The sequence below is a fragment of the Rhynchophorus ferrugineus genome, unplaced genomic scaffold (assembly GCF_030347505.1).
Source record: "Rhynchophorus ferrugineus isolate W39M unplaced genomic scaffold, kcgeb_rfMv2 rfM3, whole genome shotgun sequence".
Taxonomy (NCBI): domain Eukaryota; kingdom Metazoa; phylum Arthropoda; class Insecta; order Coleoptera; family Curculionidae; genus Rhynchophorus; species Rhynchophorus ferrugineus.
Window position 1 is genome coordinate 3,047,036 of NW_027472582.1, and position 27,397 is coordinate 3,074,432.

Here is a 27,397-nt window from a genome sequence, read left to right on the forward strand (position 1 = left end):
GTTTCTGAGTTGGCCTATGTCTATACATGTATAGGCAAAATTGTTTTATTTTAAATTGCACAAGCAAAAACAAAATAAAAAAAACTGGTATCCAAATTACCATAATTGTTATAATTATTAAAGAAGAGAAAAATTGAAAGATTTTTTATTCTAAAATAATACATAACTAAATATAAAATAAAATAACTAAATAACTAAATAAATTCCTTAAAGATTTAAGTTTCAAACTGGTCTACAAAGTAACTTTAAAACAAGTTTTGGTTATAATATATATATATTTCAATAAAAATAAACAATAAATTGCTAACAGTTACCTAGTGCCTTATTAAGTATACCAGATACATATATTATAATTTGATCTTGAGTAAACTCTGCGATTCTAAAATATTTCTACTTATTTTTGCCATATTAAACAGTCCCATGTTTGACTTAGATACGTTGTCAGCTATTTAACAGTGTTCCAAGAATGATAGACGTGATGAAACTTAACGAGCAAATGCTCGGTACCGATGCTCTATTTGTTCTGTGTCCACGTGCTGGTTCTGCGAGACCTGTAACAATTTTAAACGTAAAATATATGAGGATATAGAATTCTATGAATCGCGAGCTTTTGCTGATTCTGAGGAAGCTAGATTCTAGCTAAAATGTGTCATAAATTGTTAATTTGAAAGTAGAAATTCCAATATGACCATCATACAAATATGAGTATCAGGTGCTTGCATGTACTCTGATAAATAATATCTATTGCTAAAAATACGAATACGAAGTATCATCCTAATCCAAATAACAAATTAGATTGTTTTGATATTTATCAACATAAAATAGCAGTTTCCATTTATTATCACTACCAACTAGATTTTGGACTTTTTATTACTTTGGTTGAACTGACCAATTATTCATTTTTAGAAACCTACGTTGATGCTGATTGGTTATATCAATTCTGAGCTGTAATTCCGACAGTATAAAGTGGTGATTTTGATGCCTATAACTAAGAACGACCTGAAGGACCAAAACAATTCCTAGATAATGATTTGGAAGATTTATCGGACAAAAAATCAGTTCAAACTGACAGATAGCTCTCATACATCTAATCAATTGATAATCCAACTATTTGCAGGTGTCTAAAAGAATTAATAGGAGTAAAAATGGCTACCATAGGAATTCATGTGGATTCCAAGGACATAAACTAATGGATTAAATCTACACCGAAGCAGAGAAAGCTAAAGAAACTTCCCTAAAGAAATTAACTGAAAAGATGCCTAACATCAAATCTAATAACATTCCATCGTACGAAAACGCTCGAACTTGCAAGAGTTTTGGATGATATACTATTCCAGATACATTGGAAACCTCTGTTGCAACCAGTGTACTCATGAGACATAGCGACTTCTGATAACTATTTGGTCGATCGATGGCTGGGTCGCTGAAATGTTGGCAGAAAGGAAAATATTTTATTTAACATATATTGTGAAAACTTAAATATATAATAAAAATGCCTGTTCATTATGAAAATATAATCGCAATACAAGTACCTAATATTGTTGAAATATGAGTAAAGATATTATAAGATAATGGATAGAGCTTAAAAAATCATCCGATTCATAAAAATGCCTAAAATTTAATTCTCTATAAAATAAAATACTAGTGATAGGAATAATTACCAACTGTTAATAATATATTTCCTTTGAATGAAATTACTTGAAATAGTTATAATACAAAATCTTATTGTTCAAGTTTTATTGGAAAATCGCAACAAGTTGGTCTCCCTTTTTAAAATTTTACGCCGGCTTGTTGAATACCAACGTTCAAAGACCGCGGAAGACAAGAAAAAAAAGAGCTTTCTGACTCCCCTTTACCGGAATTTTAATATTCGAATTGTTGTAAGCGTCGCCTTTAAAGTCAGAAATATCTTCGGTTAAACGCATGAATGCAAAGTGGCAATCTTTTATTCATCATGTTGTTTGTGATACAGGATGAAAGCAGTTACATTTTCTACATGTGTATATGGTGTTGTAAGAATGAAATATTACAAATTTTTAACTTAAGTTCATTTAATTATCAATAGATATTATGAAACTAATAATGAGATCTGCTAATTTATTTAAAAGCAATATTAGAACCTAAGTTAACATCAAAGTATATTTCATTAGTATTCCTGGAGAATTTGTTACGTTTCAGAGAATCAGTAAAATATAAAATACATTTTTAAACAAATACTAATGGCAAATAGTTGTTAAATTTCCTGTCGTTTCACTATTTTGACATTTTAATTACACTATGATGCCTGAATTTATATCCCAGATGACCGAACCCATTGTGTATTGCTAGGAAATTTCTAACTAATAATTCATGACAGTCATACTCACACGTATGATTTAGCTGAGTATATATTAAAAATCATCGTGGTCCGGAGATTCGGCTACTTTCGGAACTATTCGTATATTGGTCGGCGCAATCTACTCGGCGCAAGCCGAAATGCTAAAAGTCGATGTATATGGATACATTTTATTTCAGAAAAGGAATATATTTAACAAGACTTTCTGACATTAAGTTTTATATTATGTTTTGAAAAAAAAATAGAATAAATACGTTTTTTAGTATTTAATACAATATATAGTCTTTCCCTTACATCACATCACATTTTACACCTTTACTTAATATTTCAGCGTATTAACAGCATTACAAATATGGAGAGCCAAAGGTAGGTTCAGTTTCAGTTGTTACAAATAGGATAAATTAATTAAATGACTTAAATTTTGCAGTGAAAGTAAATTAATATGTCAAGTTTGTAATATGACATATTTAGTAGCAAGAGAAAGAAGGATTTCAGCATAAGCTTGCTGCACAACTAAAGCTGATAACAAGAAGGATCAGCCTTCTCCGTATCTCCAATTTAATGATTTTAGTATCCTTTAGTATACATACTGAATTTTGGCAACATCTTTTTCCGATCCATAATATAGCTGTTAAACAGTCTGATCTATATTTTAAGAATTTGTAAGGTTTTGAAAGTTGGAAACCAGAGGACGATAAAGAAAAAAATATTGCTTGAAGAATTTCTTATAAAAAAAAATTAAGGAGGTTATATACCACTGTATAAGGAGTTAGGATCAAGGTAGTATTTTCTATAAAACTGTCAATTTGATTATTATCTTACGAATTAATCTTAAGTAGGGTAAGATAAGTCAAGAAGGGTTACAGGCGAACAATTTATTTGAGTATGTTTATATAGGTTTTTTGTTGTTAAGAATGTTATAAGCCTCAAGATTGAAGCAAATACAAGTAGCCAATATAAATCCCAGAAAAATATTCGATGATTGCATTTTGACAAGGTTATAGGGAATTATATATTTAAGTAATTTCAATTAATTGTCCAGTCTATAGGCTTTGTAAAAGTGCAGGAAAATATTGCATACCATTAATCCTGAAAAGGTAGCAATTTAGAAAATAGTTGTACTTGTTACAGCTGTATGATTTATTGATAAGGAAAAGTGCCAAAATTTCAAAGAAGAGAAAAGCAGACCTAAGCAGAAATAAAAGAAAATAGTTGAAAGGTAGTCAATGAGTTTTTAGGTACTTGAGTCCTTGATTTCATTAATTATGATGGTGTTTTTTAGGCGGTAAGCCCTTTTTCCATAAAATATATTAATCTTGCCTTTATTTAGAAATGTTCTACTGCAACTTGTATTGTATTGTAATTAATTAGTAATTAGTGTGAGAAGTAGAAAGGGCTGTATCTACAAGAAAGTTGTTATAAAATTTTATGTATATATAATACCTTTGTAGTATTGTATATTCAAATATGTGGTAAATTAGTAAATAGTTTATGGCAGAGCTAAGGTTCATTGTTTTATATCCTCTAATTTATAGTTTAAAATTAATATTAAATTTTAAAATATATAAGTGAATATAATATAAAAATTTAGTATTACGCTGTACTTTTCTTATTACCTCCTCTAAAATGTATTGTAAATTAATGTCATGTTCTTACTGTTTTTTTAAAGTCATTTTTACTATATATACATATTTATGGTATATATAGCTTAATATAACACTATGAGCATTACCCTTTATTTTAATAACTAATACAGAGTATATTTTACACCTCAAAGACTAACGCTATGCTGATATCAGAAGTTAGGTTATAGATAAGACACAGCCGTACTCATGACGTCCCTAGCAATACTAAGAATATTCAAATATTTCTGATTGATACTGGACTTTATAACACTGGACAGATGCACGCCAGCGTAGTATAGTCGATCTACCGGACCACGATGAGTTTTAGTGTATCCTATTTAGTTGGTTTAATATTTGCCATGGACATACGCGTTAACTAACCTCCAAAATGGTTAAAAAAACACGTTTAATATTTTGTAATACTATTTTAGTTGCTATATTATGTAAACAGTGTCTCAAAACTTACCTCCAACAATACTTAAGGCGTCCTCGTGAGCACTTCCAGGGGTTACTTTTATTTCTGAAACAACATCAATAGCAGGGTTTAGTATTGGTGCCATTAAAACAACTATAAATCACTATATTAAAATAACAAAACTAAAAATTGGGTTATATATTATAATATGGGTAAATTCAAGTTATACAACATTGGTTACACAGTTAGGTGTCAGTTTTAATAGAACAACAGAAAAAGTGAAAGAAACAGCCCAGAGAAGATTTGCCACATAAATATAGCGTTATTATTTTACGTAATCTAAAGTAAAAAAAGTCCCAAAAAATAGAGATATTAGAAGTTATGTTTTGCTCTAAATCTCGCCTTAACCAATCAATCGTTCAAAAGTTCTATGAATTTATTGGACATGTTACTATAAAGTTACAAATATAAAGAACCAAATTTAGCCATTTACTAAAAATTTTTACGATGAGATTGAAAGTGTATTACATAAAATGCGAAAAATATTTTGATGGTAGATTGAAATTGTTTTACAAATGGTGGAAAGTGGTTATAGAGATTGGAAAGAGTAGACCATGTCACTAATTTAATGCTCAACTATCACAAAAAGAATCGAGTTCATCAATAGCTAAGGCTACTCATATTATTTCTTCTGGTCTTTGTAACACTGTCTTAATGGACCAAAATTTACTTTAAAAGAGTTTTATGGAACTCACTTAGTTCGATTTCCTTCCAGAAACTAACATTATGTTTGAAGTTTATATCAATAATTTCATCTCGAAAAATCGCAAGTAATTTTTGGCCAAACCGCTTAGGCTTAATTATAATCAGCTAACATTAGTTTACATATTCCAGAAATATATGTAATAAAATAATCTATAGTCCCATAAACATCAGTTTATATTTTCTAAAAATATATTGAACGAAACATTTGCAACTTTTGCGAATTCCGTAATTTTCACCCAATTTCTCTAGACAATAAAAATTCAATTAAACTCCTATAAAACGTACTACAAAGATCGCAATTCGGAAATAAATTTAGTTTTGTATAAAGAGCACTAAAGCATGTTTATTAGATCGCGTCCCATTCATTATCGTCCATTTCCTATCGGAATATTCGCATTTCACTTGCCCATTTAACTTCAGCAAAGTTAAATAGATCAAGTTCGCGTAAAATATCCCATTTTATGAAGTTTTAGCACCGACAGCTTTTAACAGAACCAAATTATTTGACCCGAACTCGCAAAGTCGTAAAATATATCATAAAATACTAAGTGTAATTAATGGGGCTGAAGAAGTGATCATCATGGTACTATGCTTTAAAGAGCTACGAGAGCTATATAATGTTGTAATTTTTGTTTTATATTATGTATAAATAATTGAAAGAGGAATCCCTAAATCTATGGAGAATCCCTAAATAAATAAATCCCTAAAAAAATGGGAAATTTATAACATAATGAATTTTATGAATTTTCCATAACAAAAATTTTAAGTTAAAATGTCAGAAACGTCCTATTGTTATTGACTTAGTCAGTTTTCACTATAAACTTAATAACAGGTGGGGTAAAAGCCCCGCTACCATTTTGATTGCAAGCCATCTTGGTTATGTGAAATTTCCCATTAACCATTGTGTTGTAAACGTAAAATTTCTATTATGGATAAATATACGATACAAGAACAAGCAGAAATAATGACAACATTTATTGAAAATAATCGTTCCATTATTGCCACTCAGTGGAAATTGCATTAAAAATATTCTAAACGTTCGTATTTCGATTGTATGGTACGACAGTAGACAGGTCTCATTCTAGAAGACAGCGGACGTCTGAAAATGCTGAAAATGTGGATCTGGTACGCGATAGTGTTGCAAAGCTTCGGAAATATTAATTCGAAGAAGTGGTTTCCAGTTTCACATTTCTGCACGCAGTTTAAGGCGAATTTTGAAAACTAATTCGAAAATGTTCCCGTACAAAATTCAATTAGTCCAAAAATTGCTGCCAAGAGATCCTGATCAACGAGTTGCGTACAGTAATGCAATCCTAAGGCTGTCTGGTCAAATTGAAGAATTTTCGTTTAAGTTGATGATGAGGGAAGCCCATTTTCTTCTCAGTGGTCAAGTCAATAAACAGAACGGTCGGTTTTGGAGAACTCATAATCTTCAGTTAATTCATGGAACATCATTGCATCCATTAAATCTAATTTCATGATATCGAATTCATGCTGGAAACATTATTTGTCCCTATTTTTTGCCAATGACCAAGGTTTTGCAGTAAGTGTTACTGCTGAACGGTACCAAAACATGGTTAGAAATTTTCTTGTGCTTGAAATGAAAGAGTAACGACTAGAGGACATGTGGTTTGAGCAAGATGGGACCACCTTATATACAGCTCGTTCAACAATTCCATTATTAAATGACGTTTTTCCGCGCAGACTAATTTTGAGAAATGGCGATTAAGCATGGCCAACCAGACCTCCGGATTTAACAGCAACAGACTTTTTCTTATGCGGTTTGTTAAAATCAAAAGTTTATGTTAATAATCCCCTAATAATTCAACATTTTAAAGACAATATTCGTTACGAAATTGAATAAATTCAGCATCAGATTGCGGGATATCATGGGAAATGCCTTAGAAGAAGCCGAAAGTTGCAAAGCAAATCGCGGTCACCATTTAGCCAATATAATTTTTTTCGATCATTATAAAAGAATGTAAAGACCAAATAAACTCTCTATGAAAACCAAAATTACTTATATTTACCCCGAGCAAAGTTGTAGGCAATCAAAATGGTAGCGGGACTTTTGCCCTACGTTGTATTATATGCCCCTTCGATGGCTCTGACATCCGAACACACTTTTTCAAAAATTACATATTACAAATTACAACGCAGAGAGAAATTAATTACAAGGAACAACAGAAAATTTGCCATTTCTGAGACCAGAACAACTGCAGTCCAACGCTGAATCAATACATTTAAACAACTGTATAAATACGAAAGAGGTTAAAGCACGAACAAAACTATTGATTTATTTCGGGTACATTCGTAACCAACTTCTTCTCGGCTGAAGCAATACTTAGAAATTATTTGAAGATGTACGGGGTATGTAATATTTGTGGAAAAATGTATATTTTTGCTTTAATATGAAGAACAATCATTGAATGCACAATGAAGCTTGTAATTAAAGCAACCTTGCTGATTTAAATGTGTGAATACAGGCTTCAAACTTTTTATTATATTCTAGCATCAAGACCAAGGATTTACTAGCAGTGAACAGCTAAAAGCTCAAGGAATAGATTTGGAAGCAAATATCTCACTTAAGGATCTCACCTCAGGAAACTGAGTTGTCATTGGCACCAAAACAGGTCAATTGAAACGTCCCCGACCTACCATAGCAAAATACATTTTTTTGGCAAAATTAGTTTTTTTAGGCATTTTAATTTTATGTTATGGTAAATGCCAGATTATACATCAAAATAATAAAATATGTCCTACATTATCAACTGTTATCACTTAGTGTTTACATATCCTACCGAACATAAATAGCACCGACAAAAAATTTAAATAAAACAAACGTTTACAGTATCATGGCAAGCATAATAATACTTTTTATCGTTGAGAATTATGTTTTCCTGTAGCAGAATAAATTAATGTTCCTTGATATTTTACCACCGTTACTTCAGAACCTGAAAAAAAGGCAAAAAGATAAAAAAGAACAGGTTGATACGACACGGAAACGCTGAGAACATATTTTAAGCTTAATTAGTTAGTAAGAAAATAACAAGAACGCTTTAATGTCTTCAGATAAGTGGAATAAGTGATTGTTTTGTTTAACTAATTTTGTTTTCTAGTGACAGTGACCGGATGAATCATACTGTTTAAAGTTTTCTTTGATTATTTTTCATTTTTCTTGTTATAACCACCAAAATTTTAATTAAATATAACGTGGAAATATTATGACAATTATCGTGATAAATTTTAGGACCTTTCTTAGAATTTTTTATAAAATATATTTGAGAACTTTATTTAAATTAGAAACCAGGTTTCAAGCTACAATATTGAAATTAGAATTAAGATTGAAATTGGCATTAAGATGACAATTGAGAAATCCCCGACGTGACTCATAGATGACGCCACTAGAATTAAATAAATATTTTCTTTAGTTGGCTCTAGCCCCCCGAAGATGCGTGTATAAATTTGACAGCTGTCAGATCATTAGTTTGTGAATTATAGCATTGTGAGTGAAGCAACTTTTGTTATTGTGAAAAAAATGGATAAAAAGGAATTTTGCGTGTTGACAAAATATTGATTTTTGAAGGGAAAAATTACAGTTGAAGCAAAAAATGGTTTGATGCCGAGTTTTGGGCACTACCCCAGGAAAATCAACCAGAATGAAGACGGTGAACGAAGTGGACGCCTAAAAGGGGTTACCAAATCAACGAAATCATTTAAAAAATACAGAATATTACTTTGAATAACTCTAAATTAAAACTGAATGAAAGAGCAGGCACTCTAAAGTATCATCATATCATTCACGAATATTTAGGTATGAGAAAGCTCTATGCAAAGTAGGTGCCGCGTGAACTGTCTTTTGACGAAAAACAACGACGAGTTGTTGAATAGGACCAGTGTTTGAAGATGATCGAGCGCTAAAAACCCGCGATTTTGTACCGATATGTGACAATGGATGAAACATGGCTCCACCATTTTACTTCAAAGTCCAATCTACAGTCATACGAGTGATAAGCGTAGGAATACAGCCCGCTGGCAAGGTTATGACGTCGGTATTGTGGGATGCGCATGGAATAATTTTCATTGATTGCCTTGAAAAAGGAAGGACCATCAACAGTGACTATTACTAGCGTTATTGGGCCGTTTAAAGGATGAAGTCGCCGAAAACGGCCGCATTTGAAGAAAGACAATGCACCGTGTCACATACCGTGTGAAATTAGTCGAATTGGGCTACAAACTGCTGTCCTATCCACCGTATTCTCCAGATTCCTGTCCTCAGATCTCAAATGAATGCTCGCTGGGAAGAAATGTTTGTCGAATGAATATGTGATTACTGAAACTGAGGCCTTTTAGGAAGCAAAGGACAAATCGTACTACAAAAATGGTATCGAAAATTTGAGGGACGTCATAATCAGTATATAATCCTTGAAGGGAATTATGTTGAATAAAAAAACTAATTCATCCAAAAATAATTAAATAAACGTAAATGAATATCCTAAAATTTTAGCTAGAAAACTGTATTTTTTATTTCTTCGCATCTGTCATTCGTTGTTCAATAAATTTTGCTTATGAATTATTGCGAAATTTCATCCAAAGCTTATGACAGTGGAGCAAAAAGTTAGTTTTACTTGCGAATATTTTATCTTCATTCTTTCAAAGAATTTACAGTCTATGCTCAGTAACATAACATAATACACAATGCCTGTCTGTCATCAATGTACAATTGATAAAGTATGTTTTTGCTTCAACAGTACAGAAACCTACATATTTTGCTGATGATTCTCTGATTAATTTATCAATATATTAACTTCCTTCTTGGATTAACATTTCAACTATATACTTGTAGTAATTTTTTTTCAATGTTACATCGACTCAAACATTTGTATAATATTTTATATTAACTTTATCGTTAAGATTTCTCCACAAAACATGTTACAAAAAGTGTAACATTCTAATACATAAAATAAATACAATTGAGATAAAAGGTGCAACTTGATTGCTTCACTTATGAACTTGTAAAGTAGCAATAATATATCAAAACTTCTATTGGGTACATGTTTTAAGTATATTTATAAAATATTTTAAACAAAAATAGATCTCTTTACTTAGAATCTATGGTATGTTGATGTTTAAACCATCTCAATATATGATTGGTACTGTGCACAGACCAATTATATGCAAAAATATTCCACGGAAAGAACCAGAATGAAAATGTGCTTTCGATCAAGCCAAGGTATCTTCTTATCCAGTACAATAAATTATAATAATCAGTGAACTAAAGTACGAGTTGTTTCAACAACCATCTTATTCTCTAGGTATAACCATATCTAAGCTCTGGCTTCTCTGAAATCTCAACAATTCTTATTAAAAAAATATATATTCAATGGAGCAAGGAAGATTGCTTTTGATAAATTAAAATTTCAAAAGAGTTAGTTGCTTATATATTCTGATTATTTTTCATTTTTCATATATAGAATATTTGAGAAAAGCTGGTACATTATGTATTAACCAAATGTTAATATATATGATAATGCATTGGTGTTAGAAGGTTGTTGTTTTGGCCCAACCATCGATCTATTTACACTTTATTTAAACATATCAAACCCGTGTGTTAGCCAAGTTATACTACATCGATCTGAACAACTTTTCATTCGAGCTGCCATAGTGTCTCTTCTTCATCAGGTAGAATAAGTGCTTGCTTTGTAATACAACGCTTTACTGCATTGCTACTGCTAGTCTTTCAAGAATAGGTTATTCCATTTAGTCAACAGACATCTGTAGGTATCTACAATAACTGATTCATTGACCTTTAGCAGTTCTTAATACACTACATCTAGCTGGCCCCAACGTATACACAGCAGAGTTTTATGACTTTTTAAAATTGTCGTAATAGATCCACTTTTCATCGCCTATCGTAATACGTCACAGATGATTCTTCTTTATATACATATTTTGGTATGAAATCAAGATGTTAATACATATTGCAGCAAAATACAAATACAATTTAATCAAAAACAATTACCATTTTACGCTTGGTTACTTCACAAAATTCAATACAACTCTACGGAACAGTCATTTGAATGGCAAAACTTATATCGCTAATTATACACCCTATTAAAATAACAAATTTTACCCAACTACGGCAATGAATATTAATCTAATGACCCCTAGGGTCCTTCCATTTTTAAAATATGCTATTGCAGAACGAATCCGTGGAAATTTAACGACACCACTGTAATTGCTGTATCAGTAGCGCTAATCGGACCTAATTAATCTTGCCTGTCTTATTTTCGCCCAAGTTTGTTCACTCGTAAAACTTTTCAACGAAACAAGCGAACCTGTGTTTGCATGCTATCGGTTTAATTAAAAGGAAACGGCTCTAAATATCCAGCTCTCAAGCCTGAAATTTATCGATTTTATTAATGCCTTTCTTTCTTGGTCCGTTTTTTTTTCTCTTTGTATCGTTGTTTGTGCTCCAAACTTCACGTAATGTCGTCTATATTGTGAATTTATGCTAAAGATTGTCGACAAGTTAAAAAACCTACTGTTTTAAGTTAAAATAAGTCTGGAAGTCAAATTATATTGGTAAATTGGTTTGTTCCTTACGTCATTATTGTACCCATTTATCAATTCAGCGTCTGGATTGATGCTATGGATATTCTGAAGAGGACCCAGTGTACAACGTGGACTGTTGAAGTAAGTATAAGTGAGTGGATGCAGTCACCATAAAATAAATAAATTAAAATTATATAATATATTTTTTTAGAGTTAACAAATTAATGTGTTTATTACAAGATAAAGACTAGTGTTGGGAACAATCGACTGTAATCGACTATCGACTGTTTCAGTCACAATTTTTGGTTCGACTATTTTTATTTAGTATTTATGGTTATTGAATATCTTTAGTTTATAGGTTTTGTTTAAGTTCTGTTGTACTATTTATATTTATTATACTATGTTATTTAAAAATAGCAATTAATACATTAAAACACGATAAAACATTTGTGGTGTTATTATTCCATTCATTTTTAAAAATCCACAGAACATTCAGTATAAAAGTAATCCTACATCCTTTAAAATTATATTATTTATGACATGTTAATAGCAATTAGTTTTAAAGTTAGCATATATATATATATATATATATATATATATATATATATATATATATATATATATATATATATATATATATATATATATATATCTGTCTCGCTTATACTATCCTTGGAAAATGTCCTTTTCTATCTCACAATTTATATACACAAGAATTCCGACATCTTCGTCTAATATCACAAATGGAAAAAAAACAGTGGAAACGCGAATCTTTTTTTTTGACTGTCGACTGTTTCGACTGTTTTGCGACTATCGACTGTTTCGACTGTTTTCAGTCGTTAGTTCCCAATGCTAGTAAATATAGCTGTGAAAAAAAGTTCCAACATATTCGAAAATTTTATCCCCACATAGATTAATAAAATCCGAGAATAACAAGAATTGTCTGTCCTCTTTTTTACAAGATATTTAGACTTTCTAAAGTAAAACTTATCGGCACAGATACTCCAAATAGATACGTTCTTGGTCTTTATTTATTTAACTTGAAAAAAAACTTATAACAAAGCAACTCCAGTTTTCAAGAAAACAGTTTAACGAAAGTAACCCGACGCAAAAAAACCCTTCACTAATAACCAATAACATTTCTAATATATCTTCATATAGCGCCGTCATAAATTATACATGGAATACCTATAATAGCCCAATTTATTCCAGACGCCTAAAAAATATTCCTCTGTTAACGAAAACATTCACGCCTAAGTTATTCGTATTTTTTTAGTGACCTTCAATTTTTCTGACTGTCTTTACGACATCGGTCCCTATAAAATTAATTGCCTGTTTAGAAAAACAATCGGCCCTTTCATATTCCATGTTCGAACTTTCGTGTTGCCTTGTTTAATACCAGGGATCTCTTACAATTACCTCGTCTAGGTCAGATATATCAAATACTATCAATTTAACGAGTTCATTTAAGTAAAACAGCTTTTATTCTTTCAAGACAATGAACGTTTGAATTGAATTGAATGTTAAAGAAACGACAGACAGAATGGACAATGGACAGAATTTTTTTTGTCGATTCATAATCATGAATGAAATGGAAGAAACCCTTATACTGAAAACAAAATGTTTTCAAAAAATATTAGACGAGTCCCTGTATATGACTCGTCTAATAGAGTAATATATATATATATATATATATATATATATATATATATATATATATATATATATATATATATATATATATATATATATATATATATATATATAGTCAAATAGGGATCACTTTTTCCTTATTTAGGAATGAACCTATATAGGCTTCAAAGGGGCAATGATTTCATTATAACGTAAATGATATGCTTCAAATATACATTAGTATAAATATTTCCACATTATCAGATTAGAATTAAGGCTTAATTAACGGCTTTGACTGAACAAAATGTTTAAAAATTTATATTTTTGTTACTGTAATTATTTATAAAGTTAATGTTTTAATAGCATTTATTCTACATAAAATGTATTAATTTCAAATTTTCTTCCGTAATAGTTAACCCAAATTATTAATAAGAGAAACATTGTAAATTTCCTACAATAGCTTTCCCACAATCAAATTGGACACATTGCAGCACTTTAAAATAGTACGGTAGATACGGAACAGTACAAAAGAGGATATTTGCAGTAAATGAAAAAGAATGGACTTAAGTATATTTTTTACAAAATTTAGTGACTCAAAACCACAGTGGTCAACTTAAATCCACCAACTCGCGCTTATAACTAACGTAGACTCTATGGTGGTGGACTATGTGGTGTTACTCACACAGTCATGAATGTATATGAATGTTTCAACGATCAAAAAGAAACAAAAATCAATAGAAAATGCAGTAGGAGAATTTAGAAATGATTTTTATTACATCTAATATTAGATAATCCTAGTACAACCTTAATCTATAAAAATGATTTATTGATGTTGATGTAGTTGCAACATTATACAAGCCAAATTAGAGTGGGATAAATACATTAGTTTATTTTTCCCAAAATTTAAGAATGGTCATATTTTCCAAAATATGTATCTCTTATTCTGATGCCAAAAATCAATAAGTTAAATTTTGACTTCAATTTATGTGTCACAAATTATATTTATCATACTTAGTTCCTCATAATATATTTTTCTATCTATGATTGAATATATAATTGTATACTTGTATATGTGTATACAGAGATTGAAACTTAAGAGAGAAAAAACTGGAAACTATAAAAAATAGATAATCCCATGATACCCTAGAATAATTATTTTATATAGTATATCGCGAAATATTAGAACACATACATATTTTATAATAATCTTTCATATATATTTTACAATTAGATATATTCTAGTATTTGAATTAGCGAATTTTTAAACAGTGAAATCCTTTTTCTGTGCATTGTTTTATACAATATGCTTCACTTGGTTCGTCATACATTATGCATAGGATATTTATAATAGACCATTTTATTTCGGACACATTTATATTATATTAATGGAGACATAGTTATTCATGCTTATTCCGTAACCTCGACTGCTCTATGGTATCATTATATATATATTTTTTTTAGTTTAGTTACTTGAATTAAAAATCAAGACAATTGGTAATTGTGGCATAGATGTGATTTTAAAAAACGTTATGTAATATATCACTAATGAAACCATAATGTTATTTTAAATGTAAGTCATAATTATTAAATCATTCGCAATATACGTCATTTAAGAAACTGCGTACATTTTTAAGAACTTGGACACTGACTGCTGTTGCTGAGTACATTGAGATTAATGGTTGGTTATTTTCACATGTTGATATATTTGATGGAGTCCAAAATGTTTGAATTGATTTTATATAATTGCATGTATTATTGCTAATCATTAATAGACATTAAACATATATTTAGCATGCAAAAACAAAAAGTACAGGAAAAAAGGGTAATATTCTGGAAACGAAAACCTTCTGGAAATGGGCAATATTGTAACAATACACACTTTGTTTTACAACTTTCAAGCAATATTGAGACCTATAAAGTCGCTCCGAATTCTCAGGTCTGTACCCACAACTATATAATTATCAATGACTTAAATAATGTAGGTCATCAGATTAGAGAGCACAGGATAACCACTTCACAACTGTTTGTGAAGGTTCTCTGTTCTTTAACCGTGATGTTCTTCGCAGATAATGTTGTTATGTTCAGCTTTTTACAACCACCAATCACTTGTTTTCAAAATTGTGTCAAGACTATCTAATAATGTTTAAGTTATATATAGAAAAATAGTACCATTTATTACAAACACTCAAAAAGTATTTCCTCGACGAAACCAATTACGACCAGCCCATTTGCCTTTTTTTCCCCTCTGACCTTCCCTCATTTTTCCGTCGGATACTTTTTCGCCAAACAAATCCGGCAGGATTAAACGACACCACCATAATTGCCGTATCAGCAGCGTTAATTCAAGCTAATTAATCTTAGGTTGTCTCGGTCTCGCCCGCGCCCATTCACTCGTAAACTTTTTCAGCGCAAAAATCAATCCGCAACTTTATTTCTACGTTTTCTTCTTGATTTTTGTTAGTGTTCGTTAATGTAACACTAAAATAACTATTAATGACATAATAGCAAGACCAGAGTTAGAGAGGAGGCTTAGATTTATGTTAAAATGTACCATACTGCGATTATTTCTAATGTATCCTATAAAGTACAATTTGATTTACATATTCCTATTTTGTTTTCAAATAACTATATATGGATATATGAATCCTTTTATAAAGTAAGCGCATCTTGATGAAAATTATCAGTTATTCCAGTAACTAATACTGCAACCAGATAAAGCATATATATATATATATATATATATATATATATATATATATATATATATATAAGATTCATTATAATAGAAGTGGTGGTTTTAATTCAAGAGAACAACATGGGCCAACACAAAAATTAACTGAATCTTTAATTGGAAATGAAACCATTTAAACGAACATTTTAATTTTTTTTAAAGTAATCAAAAAAGTAGAAAACAATTTAAAAATACACGCTTTTACTTTTTGTTTTATGATCATAGATACCATCTCTTAATAAACCCCAAATATAGTCTCCCATCATGTTTTTATTGTATAGGCCTTGATAACGTTGTTCGAAGCTCATAATGTCCTGGTGAAAATGTTCTCCTTGCTCTTCGGAATACGCTCCCATGTTGTTTTTAAATTTATCTAAATGAGCATCTTGCTATGACAATGCAATGACATCTTGCAGCCCATGGCCTTAAAATTTTTTAGCTCATTTTCAACTAGCTTTTTGTACTTTTTCACTTTGTTATTTCCTAAAAATCCTGAAACGACTACTTTGAAACTATTTCAACTCATTTTTTGAGTACGATTCAGCAGCGTTGGAGATTTTTTATCGACGAAAATCTGTCTTATTTCCGTACCAACAAAAACCCCAGCCTTAACCTTAACTTCTGATCATTTCTGAAAAAAAATCCTCAAGTATTCAAACGCATCTGAGGTTTGATCCAGTTTTTTAACAAATTGTTTAAATAGAAATAGAATTTAATATTATTTAATCTTTTACAACTATTACAAGCAACATGTGGAGCCCATGTCTTGTCTTGATTCCGAACAGGACAGTTAAAATATGCTTCGTAGGTTTCACAGAGATCGTGAAATGTATTCATTTGTATTTTACGTCTCAAGCTTTAATACATTGCCCACATATATAACAAAATGCATCAGCATCATTTTTGCACTTTCGCGACGACATTTTAAGGTATTCTAGGTTTCATCACTCTAGTGCCATCTATCAGCGCTGTGTGAACATTTAAACCTCACTCTGATCGCGCGATATTTTTAAATATATTAAAAATAATTAAAATTTATAAGAAATTGAAATATGAATATTGAATAATTTTCTTCTCGTTTTTAATCATAACTAAGCGGAAAATTATAAAATAAACTTTAGGACAAAGAACGAATTTTTTTCGTAGAATCGTGCAATAAATACAGATGAATTATTTGATAGCTGCCACAAGCGCCATTAAAATAATCATTGGTGATGGTTGTATGTTTAAATGTGTCCTACTTATATTAGGTTTTTGCTTATTTTATTCTTTTTATTGCAATAAAATTGGTTGTGGTTTATAAACCGGTGGTATATAAACCGAAAGAAATAATACATCATAAAGCTTCAAATCTTGTGTTATCAATTTATTTCGCGCGTTCTGCTAACTACATCTTATATTGATACTATCCTAAGTATTTATTAAATTTCATTTACATATCTAACATTTGGTAGTCTTTTGCAGGCTTAAAATTAAGCTAAAAATACCTCCTCTCGCTTGTTAGCAACAGCGCGTAACTGTGAAATCTGTTTGAAGTTGGTTTGAAATAAACGCGTATGAGCAGTGCGCAAGCGTTTCTCCTTTAGACTACCCGAATGGTGAGCGAGCGAGATGGGTTCGGTCTGTTTTCTAATAGATAAAAACCCTCAACGTTTCTTTATATAGTCGTTCAATAAGTCACCTCTCTATTCTTTTACAAACAATAGTTGTTCAATTAAATTAATAATTTTTGCGTCATAAACTCTTTCCTGGTTTATAACTTAACTTTCAGTCCCGCTTAAATAAGTAATCGAGTTTCTCAAAAGATTAAACGACATGCCTGATAATCGCTTATCGAACAACGAATTTTAATCATCCTTTCCGTTTTAAATTAAAACACGTTATTAAAAAGTTGAGCCTAAAAAACAGACTGACCTTTATGGCACGGAAAAAAATGTCTACAGAACAAACTTGGTCAGAAACAAGAGTCACGAAGATTAATTGCAAAGAATTAAGGCTGCTGATACGGCAATTATGGCGATGTCGCTTAATTCCTCTGGATTTGTTTGGCAAAAAAATGAGAGAAGGTCAAGAGAATAAAGGAAATGAGTCGGTCGTAATTGGTTTCGTCAGAAAAAAAGGTATTTCTCGGTTGTTGGATATAAATGGAACTATTGTTCGGGTTATATAAATAATTTAAGCTATATTGAAGGTATTTGACGTATTATGTTTCGGAAAATAATAGATTGTGTCTTAATACAGTTTAATTATATCTTAGTTCTAGTTTTCTACAGATTTAAAATATTCAGACGTACATTTTGCTTGGTACGTCATTAATTATTTTTAGTTTATGTTGCGTCATAGCGCCATCGACATACTTAAATATTTATTTATAAATAATCTATGACTATAGTGGAAAGTAAAGAATTATATCTAACTTAAGTAATGAGGTATGCTAATACCTTTAATTTAAATAAATCAATTTCGGTTGAGTTAAATGGAATATTGTAGGATGTCTTTAAGGTTTTGTCTATTTTAGTATGAAGCTTGGTCCGAACGTTTGGAGTGGAAATTTATTGCTTGATTCTTTTGCAGATTGATTTTCAGCGTCTAAAGCTTTTGGGATACCAGCGGTATATCGACCAAATTATAAGAACACCTGATATGTACACAATATTTGTCTATTAATAAACAATTGAGTCGCCATTTGTTTTAAAAACAGTAGCAATTATTCCTGAAATAGATTCGTGTAATAGTTTACAACGGAGTTGTTGCGACGCAAATTTATTATGGATGGTTGGGACAGCCCTGTAAAATGTAAGTTACGCTAATTGTAGAATTCTTTTGGTTCTATTGTTAGAGGGTCTAATTTATTAGACCTTTTAACTGAAGTTTTTATTATATGTGACATGGAAAAGAATTATGACCTGATAAAACACCTAATGTTGGCAGTATATTGGCGTCTGGTAAATATAGACAGGCAAAAAGATACAGAACAGACGTGTTCAACAAGGATGATTCCCATCAGGCTACCGAGGCTAGACAAATCGTGTCGGATGTTAGACCTGGGAGAGGACTCTTTGTGGCACCTAACCATAAATATATCAAGAAGACCCGAAATCGTGGAATTTTTGGGAATTCCTTAAGAGTCCGAAACGCACACGTTTTATCAGCGTGAGAAGTTCCTAGCTGGAAGAGTGTTTCCCATCCAGATATTCTCAACGAATCCGAGTACAGAAAAGGGTTTCTTGGACCAGCCTGGACCACCAAGAACCCGAGGGAGGATATATATAAATATATATATATATATATATATATATATATATATATACATATATATATACATATATATATATATATATATATATATATATATATATGTATATATATATATATATATATGTATATATATATATATATATATATATATATATATATATACATATATATATACATATATATATATATATATATATGTATGTATATATATATATATATATATGTATATATATATATATATATATATATATATATATATATATATTTATTTATTCTTTGTTATCAATTAAACAACTCAACTATTAATTTACTCAAGGAAATACTTACCCAATCTTGAACCAAAACATCATCTAATTGGTACAATAAATATGATTGTACTGTAGCTCGTCTGCAAGAAGTAAGGAGTCCCCCTTGTAGTATTTTTTGGGGTTCTTCATACATTAACCCAACAGTTTTGTCGAAACAGTATTACTCAAGTGAATCTTGATCACTCAAATGAGATCACTTGTTTAAACTGTCGCAAAACAATACGTATAATATATGTAAATATAATATACAAGTTTAGACGTATAATCTGAGCACTATATAGGCCTTCCATTAATTATGCTGAAGAAGGCTTGCCAACATGAAACAAAATCCGGATAACTAGAAGACCCAGAAGTTTGTCAGTACTGAATAATATACACCATAACTAAAATCTCAGAAACTATTCGCCGAAATGAAAGTATCTCCATACCTTGATAGCATAGCTCTACTAAATATTAGATTTATTAAATGTATAAAATGAGATAAGGTGAGAAGTTTTATTAATAAAAACATAATTTGATAATATTATTTAAGAAAAAACTTTTAGTTTTTACAGTATTCATAGAAAACGTAGGGATATGCAGCTCTGGCCGGGATTTGAGGGTATTTTATGTAATTTACGGTTTTAGAAATAGGTCTGAAGAAAAGATACAAAGTGGGTGAGACGGTTGAATAATATGAAGTGTAACGTCTTACTCCCTATCACTGCATATTAAATCAAATCGAATTGTTAGTGAATGTGGCAAATAAATACTAAGCAAGATATGCAGGTCGAAAAAATATACAGGCAAGAACTATTTGGATATGTGAAAAGGATTGTTTACATGAGCCTTCTGTTTAGTTTGAAGCATTAACTTAATTTACCATTATATTGGAAATTAACAGCTTAGATATTGACCTTAAAAGTGACCTTAGAATATGACAGTGAGGGAATGAAACTTTCTGAATGTTTCATGGAGATTATGGGAAAAGAATTCAATATAAATATAAGTAAATTAATTCCAACCTATAAACTCTTATGGGCGTTTAATTAACTGTAGTTCAAGTCTTTCGGTAATATGTGTATTAGATGTACTATGAAGTTGGAATAAATTAAATTTTATATAACTGTTATTTCATTATGTTGTTATACATCAAAGCAAAAATAAACTTAAAATATGTAAAATTTCTAAGTTAAAGGCAGCCACATTGCTACGTTTTGACGTCATAAATTGAGGTAACGTAATTTTAATGCTCCTTTGGCTGAACTGTGGTTGAAGTATTGTGAAATCTAAGGTTTCGTTTTCCCCAACAGACCACCCAAGTTGATCCCTGGCTGTAAAATGTAAAATGTAGAGGGATATCGACAATGAAAGTTTTGATTTTTTTGATTATACTCTCCTTAGCATCCAGATGAGGAAGGTCAAAAAAAACTACGCTCAAGTGTTTTACTTTTTTCCAAGCAAAAGGTATTGGTAATGAAATGGATACACTGTAATATTGGACTATTATTAATTTACTTATATATTAAAATTTAATCATATTTTTAAATCTACAGATGTGTCTGTCAACCTATGTTTATACCAACACCTTAGCAGTCCCTTTATAGACTTTATAACCGAAATCCGCTTTATAAAGTTAATAGTGTAAACGGTTAAAAATTACTCTACCAACGAAGCTAACTGCGACCCACTAATCTCCTTCTCGCCCTTAAGTTATCCGCATTTTGTTTTTTCCCGACCAAACAAAACCACGAAAGCCGAACGGCGCCACTGTATTTGCCCTATCAGGAGCATTAAGGGGCCTAATTAATCTTAGCTTGTCTTATTCTCGCCCAAGCCTGTTCACTCGTAAAATTTTTCAACGGAACAAAGCAGACCTGTTTGTCTGTTATCGTTTTAATTAAATGAAAACTGTTTAAAAATATTGAGCTCTCGCAAAATGAAAAATAATATTTCGTCCTTTTAATGTTTGGTCTCTTACGTATTCTTTTGTCTTGTTTTTGTCTTAATTAGTTACTTTTTTTGTGGAAAAGTTCTCATCCAATGCTCATTGACATTAGTGTTCATCAAGTAATTTACATTAAAAGGAGTTTGACATCCTTTCTATGGTCTGGATTGTCTCCTCTAGTCTTAATGAAGCTCTTACTCATTATATTCTTATATTTCATAGTTACCTCCTGTATCCCGGAAATATTAACTATTGATATAAGCTACCCTACATCTGTCCATTGATCATCCCTCGCTGTCCATTATAATGTTGCCTATTAAAATCCACAAAGTTCCTGTTTGGAGCCTTAGCCATTAAATCCCTACGAATATATTGTTAAATATCGTTGAAGTATGGGTCTAAATCTTGAGAAATTGGGCCAGCCCAAAGCTTATCGACCAAAATGAGCACATTCCTTACCTAATCTTGGAAATAAATATATAATTTAGGCACTGTTTTTGAATTTTGTTGATGCAATTCTGATATTAGTGTTAGAAATTTTTTGTTTTATTCTAGACTATTGATATATTTCTGCGGATTCCATATGGATTTAAATAATTCTTTGTAGAGCAGAATTTTCTTAAGTAATATAATTTTGATATACTTATGTTTGGGGAGTCATCTCAAAATATTTTCTCTTAGACAATGGCATAAGACTGTAAGATAATAAAGACGCCTCAATACCTTGGTTCACGTGTTTATATCTTTGCATGAGCTTTAGCTGTTTCTTTACTATTTGCATCTATAGATATTAAAATATACTGTATTTGGTAGAATAATGTATGTATATTTAAAAATGATAATTTAGCATTAGAAAAATGCTTAAGCTTAAAAAATAAGTAATAAATAATCAACAATTAACAAGACTGGAGAATTATTTATTCCCAATATAAAAAAAATTAATTGATATTAGCTTGTCTTGTTTTCTCTTAAGTTTATTGCTTGAATTCTATTGGAAATTGGGGGCTATCCTTCATTAGCTATCAGTTTGATTAAATTGGGTCCCTCAAGAGTAAATTTTAATTAATTGATTTATAGTTTCTCCAAGTTCTAATGAACGAAATGCAGAACTAATTTGGTGCTAACGGTTTGAATAATACTGCAAGCTACATAAACAAAGTTGGTCTAACATTTATAAATTACTTATTACTAGATAATCTAAATAATTTAGAAATTTGCCTTATTTTGCTTTAAACCTCTAGTTCCATCATCCAAAATTTTCATAACATCTTCAAGAGTCTAGCATTGATATTAGGCATCAAATCATTAAGATAATGACTGATGGCATTACATGAAGAAATAACATAATACGCATAATACCATAATATAAATGATTACACCATTCAGCAGTAAAATTAATTGTTTTATATTAATATAAATGCTTGAAATAAAAAATAAACGTTTTTTATTAAACAGTTTTAAAATAAATTGCCACATCTTAAAACGACTAATTTTAGTAAAATTAAACACTAAAATTTTATAGACTTTTAACATTTAGATTAAAAGATAGATAATCTAACTTATTACATTGTTTATTGTTTCTTCTGTAGTATAGTTTGATGAAACTGTCCTTCGTAAACTTTCTTGATGTCTTTTTTCATTTTATTTGTACAATTTGTAGGTTAATAGTATACTTCAGTTTTACTTCAAATACCCCTCAGATCCCATCGTCAAATAAATGACAGGAAATTAATTTGATTAAATAATATCACAAGGGAGCCATCAAATGTAAACTATAGATCGTTTGGCCTAATCTTTTTTCATTTAACTTTGGCCATCGAGGAAAAGCTCATACTAAATCAAACAGAATCAGAATTACTACATAACAGTTCAGTGGAAAAGTCCCAGGCATGACACCTGGATGGCGTCATTAAAATTAAAAATCCATATATAAATCCATAATAAATAGACAGAGTTAGTTTGTTAGTTTGTGAATTATAGCATTTTGGGTGAAAAAACTTTTGTTATTGCGAAAAATGGATAAAAAGGAAATTCGCGTGTGGATAAGATATTGCTTTTTGAAGGAAAAAATACAGTTGAAGCAAAAACGTAACTTGATGCCGAATTTCGGGACATTGCCACAGAAAAGTCAACCATCAAGGATTGGTATGCTAAGTTTAGACGTGGTGAAATGAGCACCGAAGACAAAGATGGACACCCAAGAAAGGTTTTTACTGACGAAAACAATTAAAAAATCCACAAAATGATTTTAAATTGCCGTAAATTGAAATTGAATGAATAGCAGACATACTAAAGATATCAACTGAATGTGTACATCATATCATTCACGAATATTTGGGTATGAGAAAGCTCTGTGCAAAATGGGTGCCCGGCAGCTCACTTTTGACCAAAAACAACGACGAGTTGATGATTCGGAGCAGCGTTTAAAGATAATCAGCGTAATAAACCCGAGTTTTTGCATCGATATGCGACAATGGATGAAACATGGCTCCATCATTTCACTCCGAAGTCCAATCGAGGATGAGCCGGTTCATGCGTACAAAAGCGTGGGAAAATGCAACAGTTAAATGGCAAGATTATGGTGTCTGCATTTTGGGATGCGAATGTAATAATTTTCATTGACTACCTTGAAAAAGGAACGACCATCAAAAGCGACTATTACATAGCATTATTGGACCGTTTGAAATATAAAATTGCCGGAAAATGTCCGCATTTGAAGAAAAAGAAAGTGCACAAGTCAGTGAAAACGGTGGCAAAAATCCATGAATTGGGCTTCGAATTGCTTCCTCATCCACCGAACACACTCGCTGGGACGAAATTTTCGTCGAATGAAGAGGTGATCGCCGAATCTGAGGCTTATTTTGAAGCAAAGGACAAATCATACTACAAAAATCGTATCGAAAAGTTGGAGGGTCGCTATAATCAGTGTATCACTCGTGAAGGTAATAGTTTTGCCAAAAAATGTGTTTTACTATGGTAGGCCGGGGACTTCTCAATTGACCTGTTACCAGTTATTTGTATTATTTATTTTCTTGTTTAATTGTTCCAAGTACCAACTATAATTTTTTGGCACCTCTTGGGTAATATTACCAACTGTTCACCAACCATGGTATTGCTTTATTCGCCGCAAAAAAGTTATGATCGTATGGAGCTATATCTGGTGAATATGGCACGTTCCTGTAACAAGTTTGAAAGTATATTTAATCACTCATTTAGTTTTTTAAGGCATAAGGTCGGTATCAAAAATATGATAAATTGGTCTTTCAGAGGCATTTTTTGAGTTCTGCTATATTGGAACATTAAAGTCAATACCACTAAAAACCAACTTATTTCGATTTTTTTAATTTCGTTTCATTATATTTACCTAAACCAAGGTAGTCGATGTCGAAAAATATTCATCAAATATTTAATAACTTTCCTCACGTCTTAAGGTTAATTGACGTTTAGTTTGAAGATCAAATCTTCCACTAGCATTCACAAAGGTAGAATTATAATTACATTGTTAGCATAGCGTATCTTTTTGCCAATTTCTCGACTATTATAAGTATAATCCCGTATATTGTTTGACATGGGTAAGATGAAAGGTTAACAGGTTTCGGGGAAGACCCATTTTATTCCTTGTCAGCAATTTAAACTATCTAGTAGACTTTGTACATCAAATATATATATATATATATATATATATATATATATATATATATATATATATATATATATCACTACATAGTATAAAACAAAGTCGCCTTTTCTGTCCCTATATCCCTATGTGCGCTTAAATCTTTAAAAGTACGCAACGGATTTTGATGCGGTTTTTTTCAATAGATAGAGTGATTCAAGAGGTTTATATGTATAATACATGCATATACTAAGGCAACATTGCTAATTTTAGAGGTTTATAAAGTGATGTAGTAAATTAACCTATTTTTTTAGGCTTATTTAGTAATTAGCAAAAACGCTGCCTAACCCTACGAGTTAGATCAAATTAATGTACTACAGTATTGTACACCATAAAAAGGTCTACAAAAAAGTCCGCGATGGTATATGTTTATCTTTTAGGGATAACCTACATTAACCATTTTTATTGTTTACTTTTTACGTGAGAAAATGGCTTATTTACGAAGCTATTTTAAGCAATACGGCATTAATCCTTATCGAATTAAGTACCTTAAATACAGTGTGCAATTAATATAGATCAATATGGTTCCTTACAGCATGTAAATGAAACAAATATTTTCGGAGATATTACAAATTTAAAATTTGCGTTTAAAAATGTGTAATGTAATAAAAATTGTATGAATTTAGATATTCCAAAGATAGCAGGAAATCTTCATAGTAAGTATAGGGGAGGAGGAATTATTTTACTCCAAATTTAATGCGTGCAGGCCAAGGGCAGTAATGAATGAACCAAAAATACTGGATCGATTTTAATCATGTTTTCATTGAGTGACATAGGCATATATATTTTGTGCCCGTGCAAAGTCGGAGCGGGCCGCTATGTTTTTATATACAACGTTCATATTTTTTCTGTAGTGTATTTAATTTAGTATCAGCATTGCACCCGTGCGAAGCCGGGGCGGTTCGCTAGTAAACTATATGCAAAACCTGTATATTATCTTTATACGCGACACAAACAAAACATCATTTCCCCAGTAAACGTTTGGGAATACCATTAGCGTAAATCATATCCGGTAAATTCTAATACAATTTTAATGCTAGTAAGTGAATAGCAGATTCTTGTATGAGATTGTAGTATATATGCACGATAAACAGACAAATATTTGCATTCGTAATATCGGGAATATGCTAATAATAACAAACAAATTTTATCAACATAATCCTTGTAAAGTTCCCGGTCTCCTTGGCCTTTGTCTCGTTCCTTGCCACATCCTTATCGTCCGATTTGCATATTTTGGAAAGCCCTTTGTTTTATGCTTTTAAAGGAAAGTTCTTAACCGGATTAATAGATTAGCTCAGTCTAATCCGAAATGTCGGCCGGCCACGAAAAACTATTTGAGCGGAAAGTTTTGCGCGAAATGACTGGGTTCGTACGCCGCAATTTCCATGTAATTAGTTTTGGAAAGTTTCGAAGCAAAACGAGCGAAGCCAAATTAAAAACGACATTAAGAATGTTGCATTTTAATTTGGATTCTTCTGGCGCTCGCAGAAATGCTAAAACGTAAATAAAAACGACAGCGATTTGGCTCCTCCTTCGTTGCGATACAGGGGATAGACGAGATAATATCAGAACCATGCAACATATAGTCTATCCAAAATAGCAGTGAATTCTTGTTATCTAAATTGATTACATCGAAACTAACTTTTTTATATGAAGGAATCACCAAAGGGTTTACTATAATAACACAAATTATTGTATTTTGCCACTTTAAACACAAGGTAGTTAAATAAATTATAAATATTAAAAAAATATTTTCTTGCGTCCTCAAAAATGTTGCTCAATTTTACGATAAATCATTTTAATATTTAAAATGGTATTTTAGTTACCTTATTATAAGTATATGTCAATATGTATCATCTGTTTTAGCCCGACAAAGAATTCTAAGAACAATACAGTGTGATTACTAAATTATAGGTTAAATGATTTATCCATTTAGTTTTATAGTATTTGTAGCACTGGCTGTTGAAATCTGCCCATATAACTATTTACAAAGGATTTTTGTAGTATATATATTGAACTTTCGAAACATTGAATATACCAATCAATTTATAACAGGTAAGTAGCAGTTGTACACAAAAGCCACGCAAAGCTATTAGTTTGCTATTGCAAATTTGTTTCAACAACAGGTGCGTTTGACAACTAGGATATTAGATTTACCTCCCTTGGCGTG

The 27,397-nt window shown here is 30.8% G+C and overlaps 1 protein-coding gene across 1 annotated transcript in view; it reads right to left on the minus strand.

Moving 5' to 3' along the window:
• Positions 1–308: 308 nt before the first annotated feature.
• The window catches only part of LOC143192504 (lachesin), a 326,772-nt gene continuing 299,683 nt past the window's right edge, over positions 309–27,397 (minus strand). Inside the window, exons 8-9 of the mRNA XM_076397898.1 lie at positions 4,427–4,480; positions 309–551 (exon numbers count right to left, since the gene is read on the minus strand). Of these exons, the coding sequence (XP_076254013.1) occupies positions 442–551; positions 4,427–4,480 (164 nt within the window). The 3' untranslated portion in view covers positions 309–441. The remainder of the gene's footprint in view (positions 552–4,426; positions 4,481–27,397) is intronic.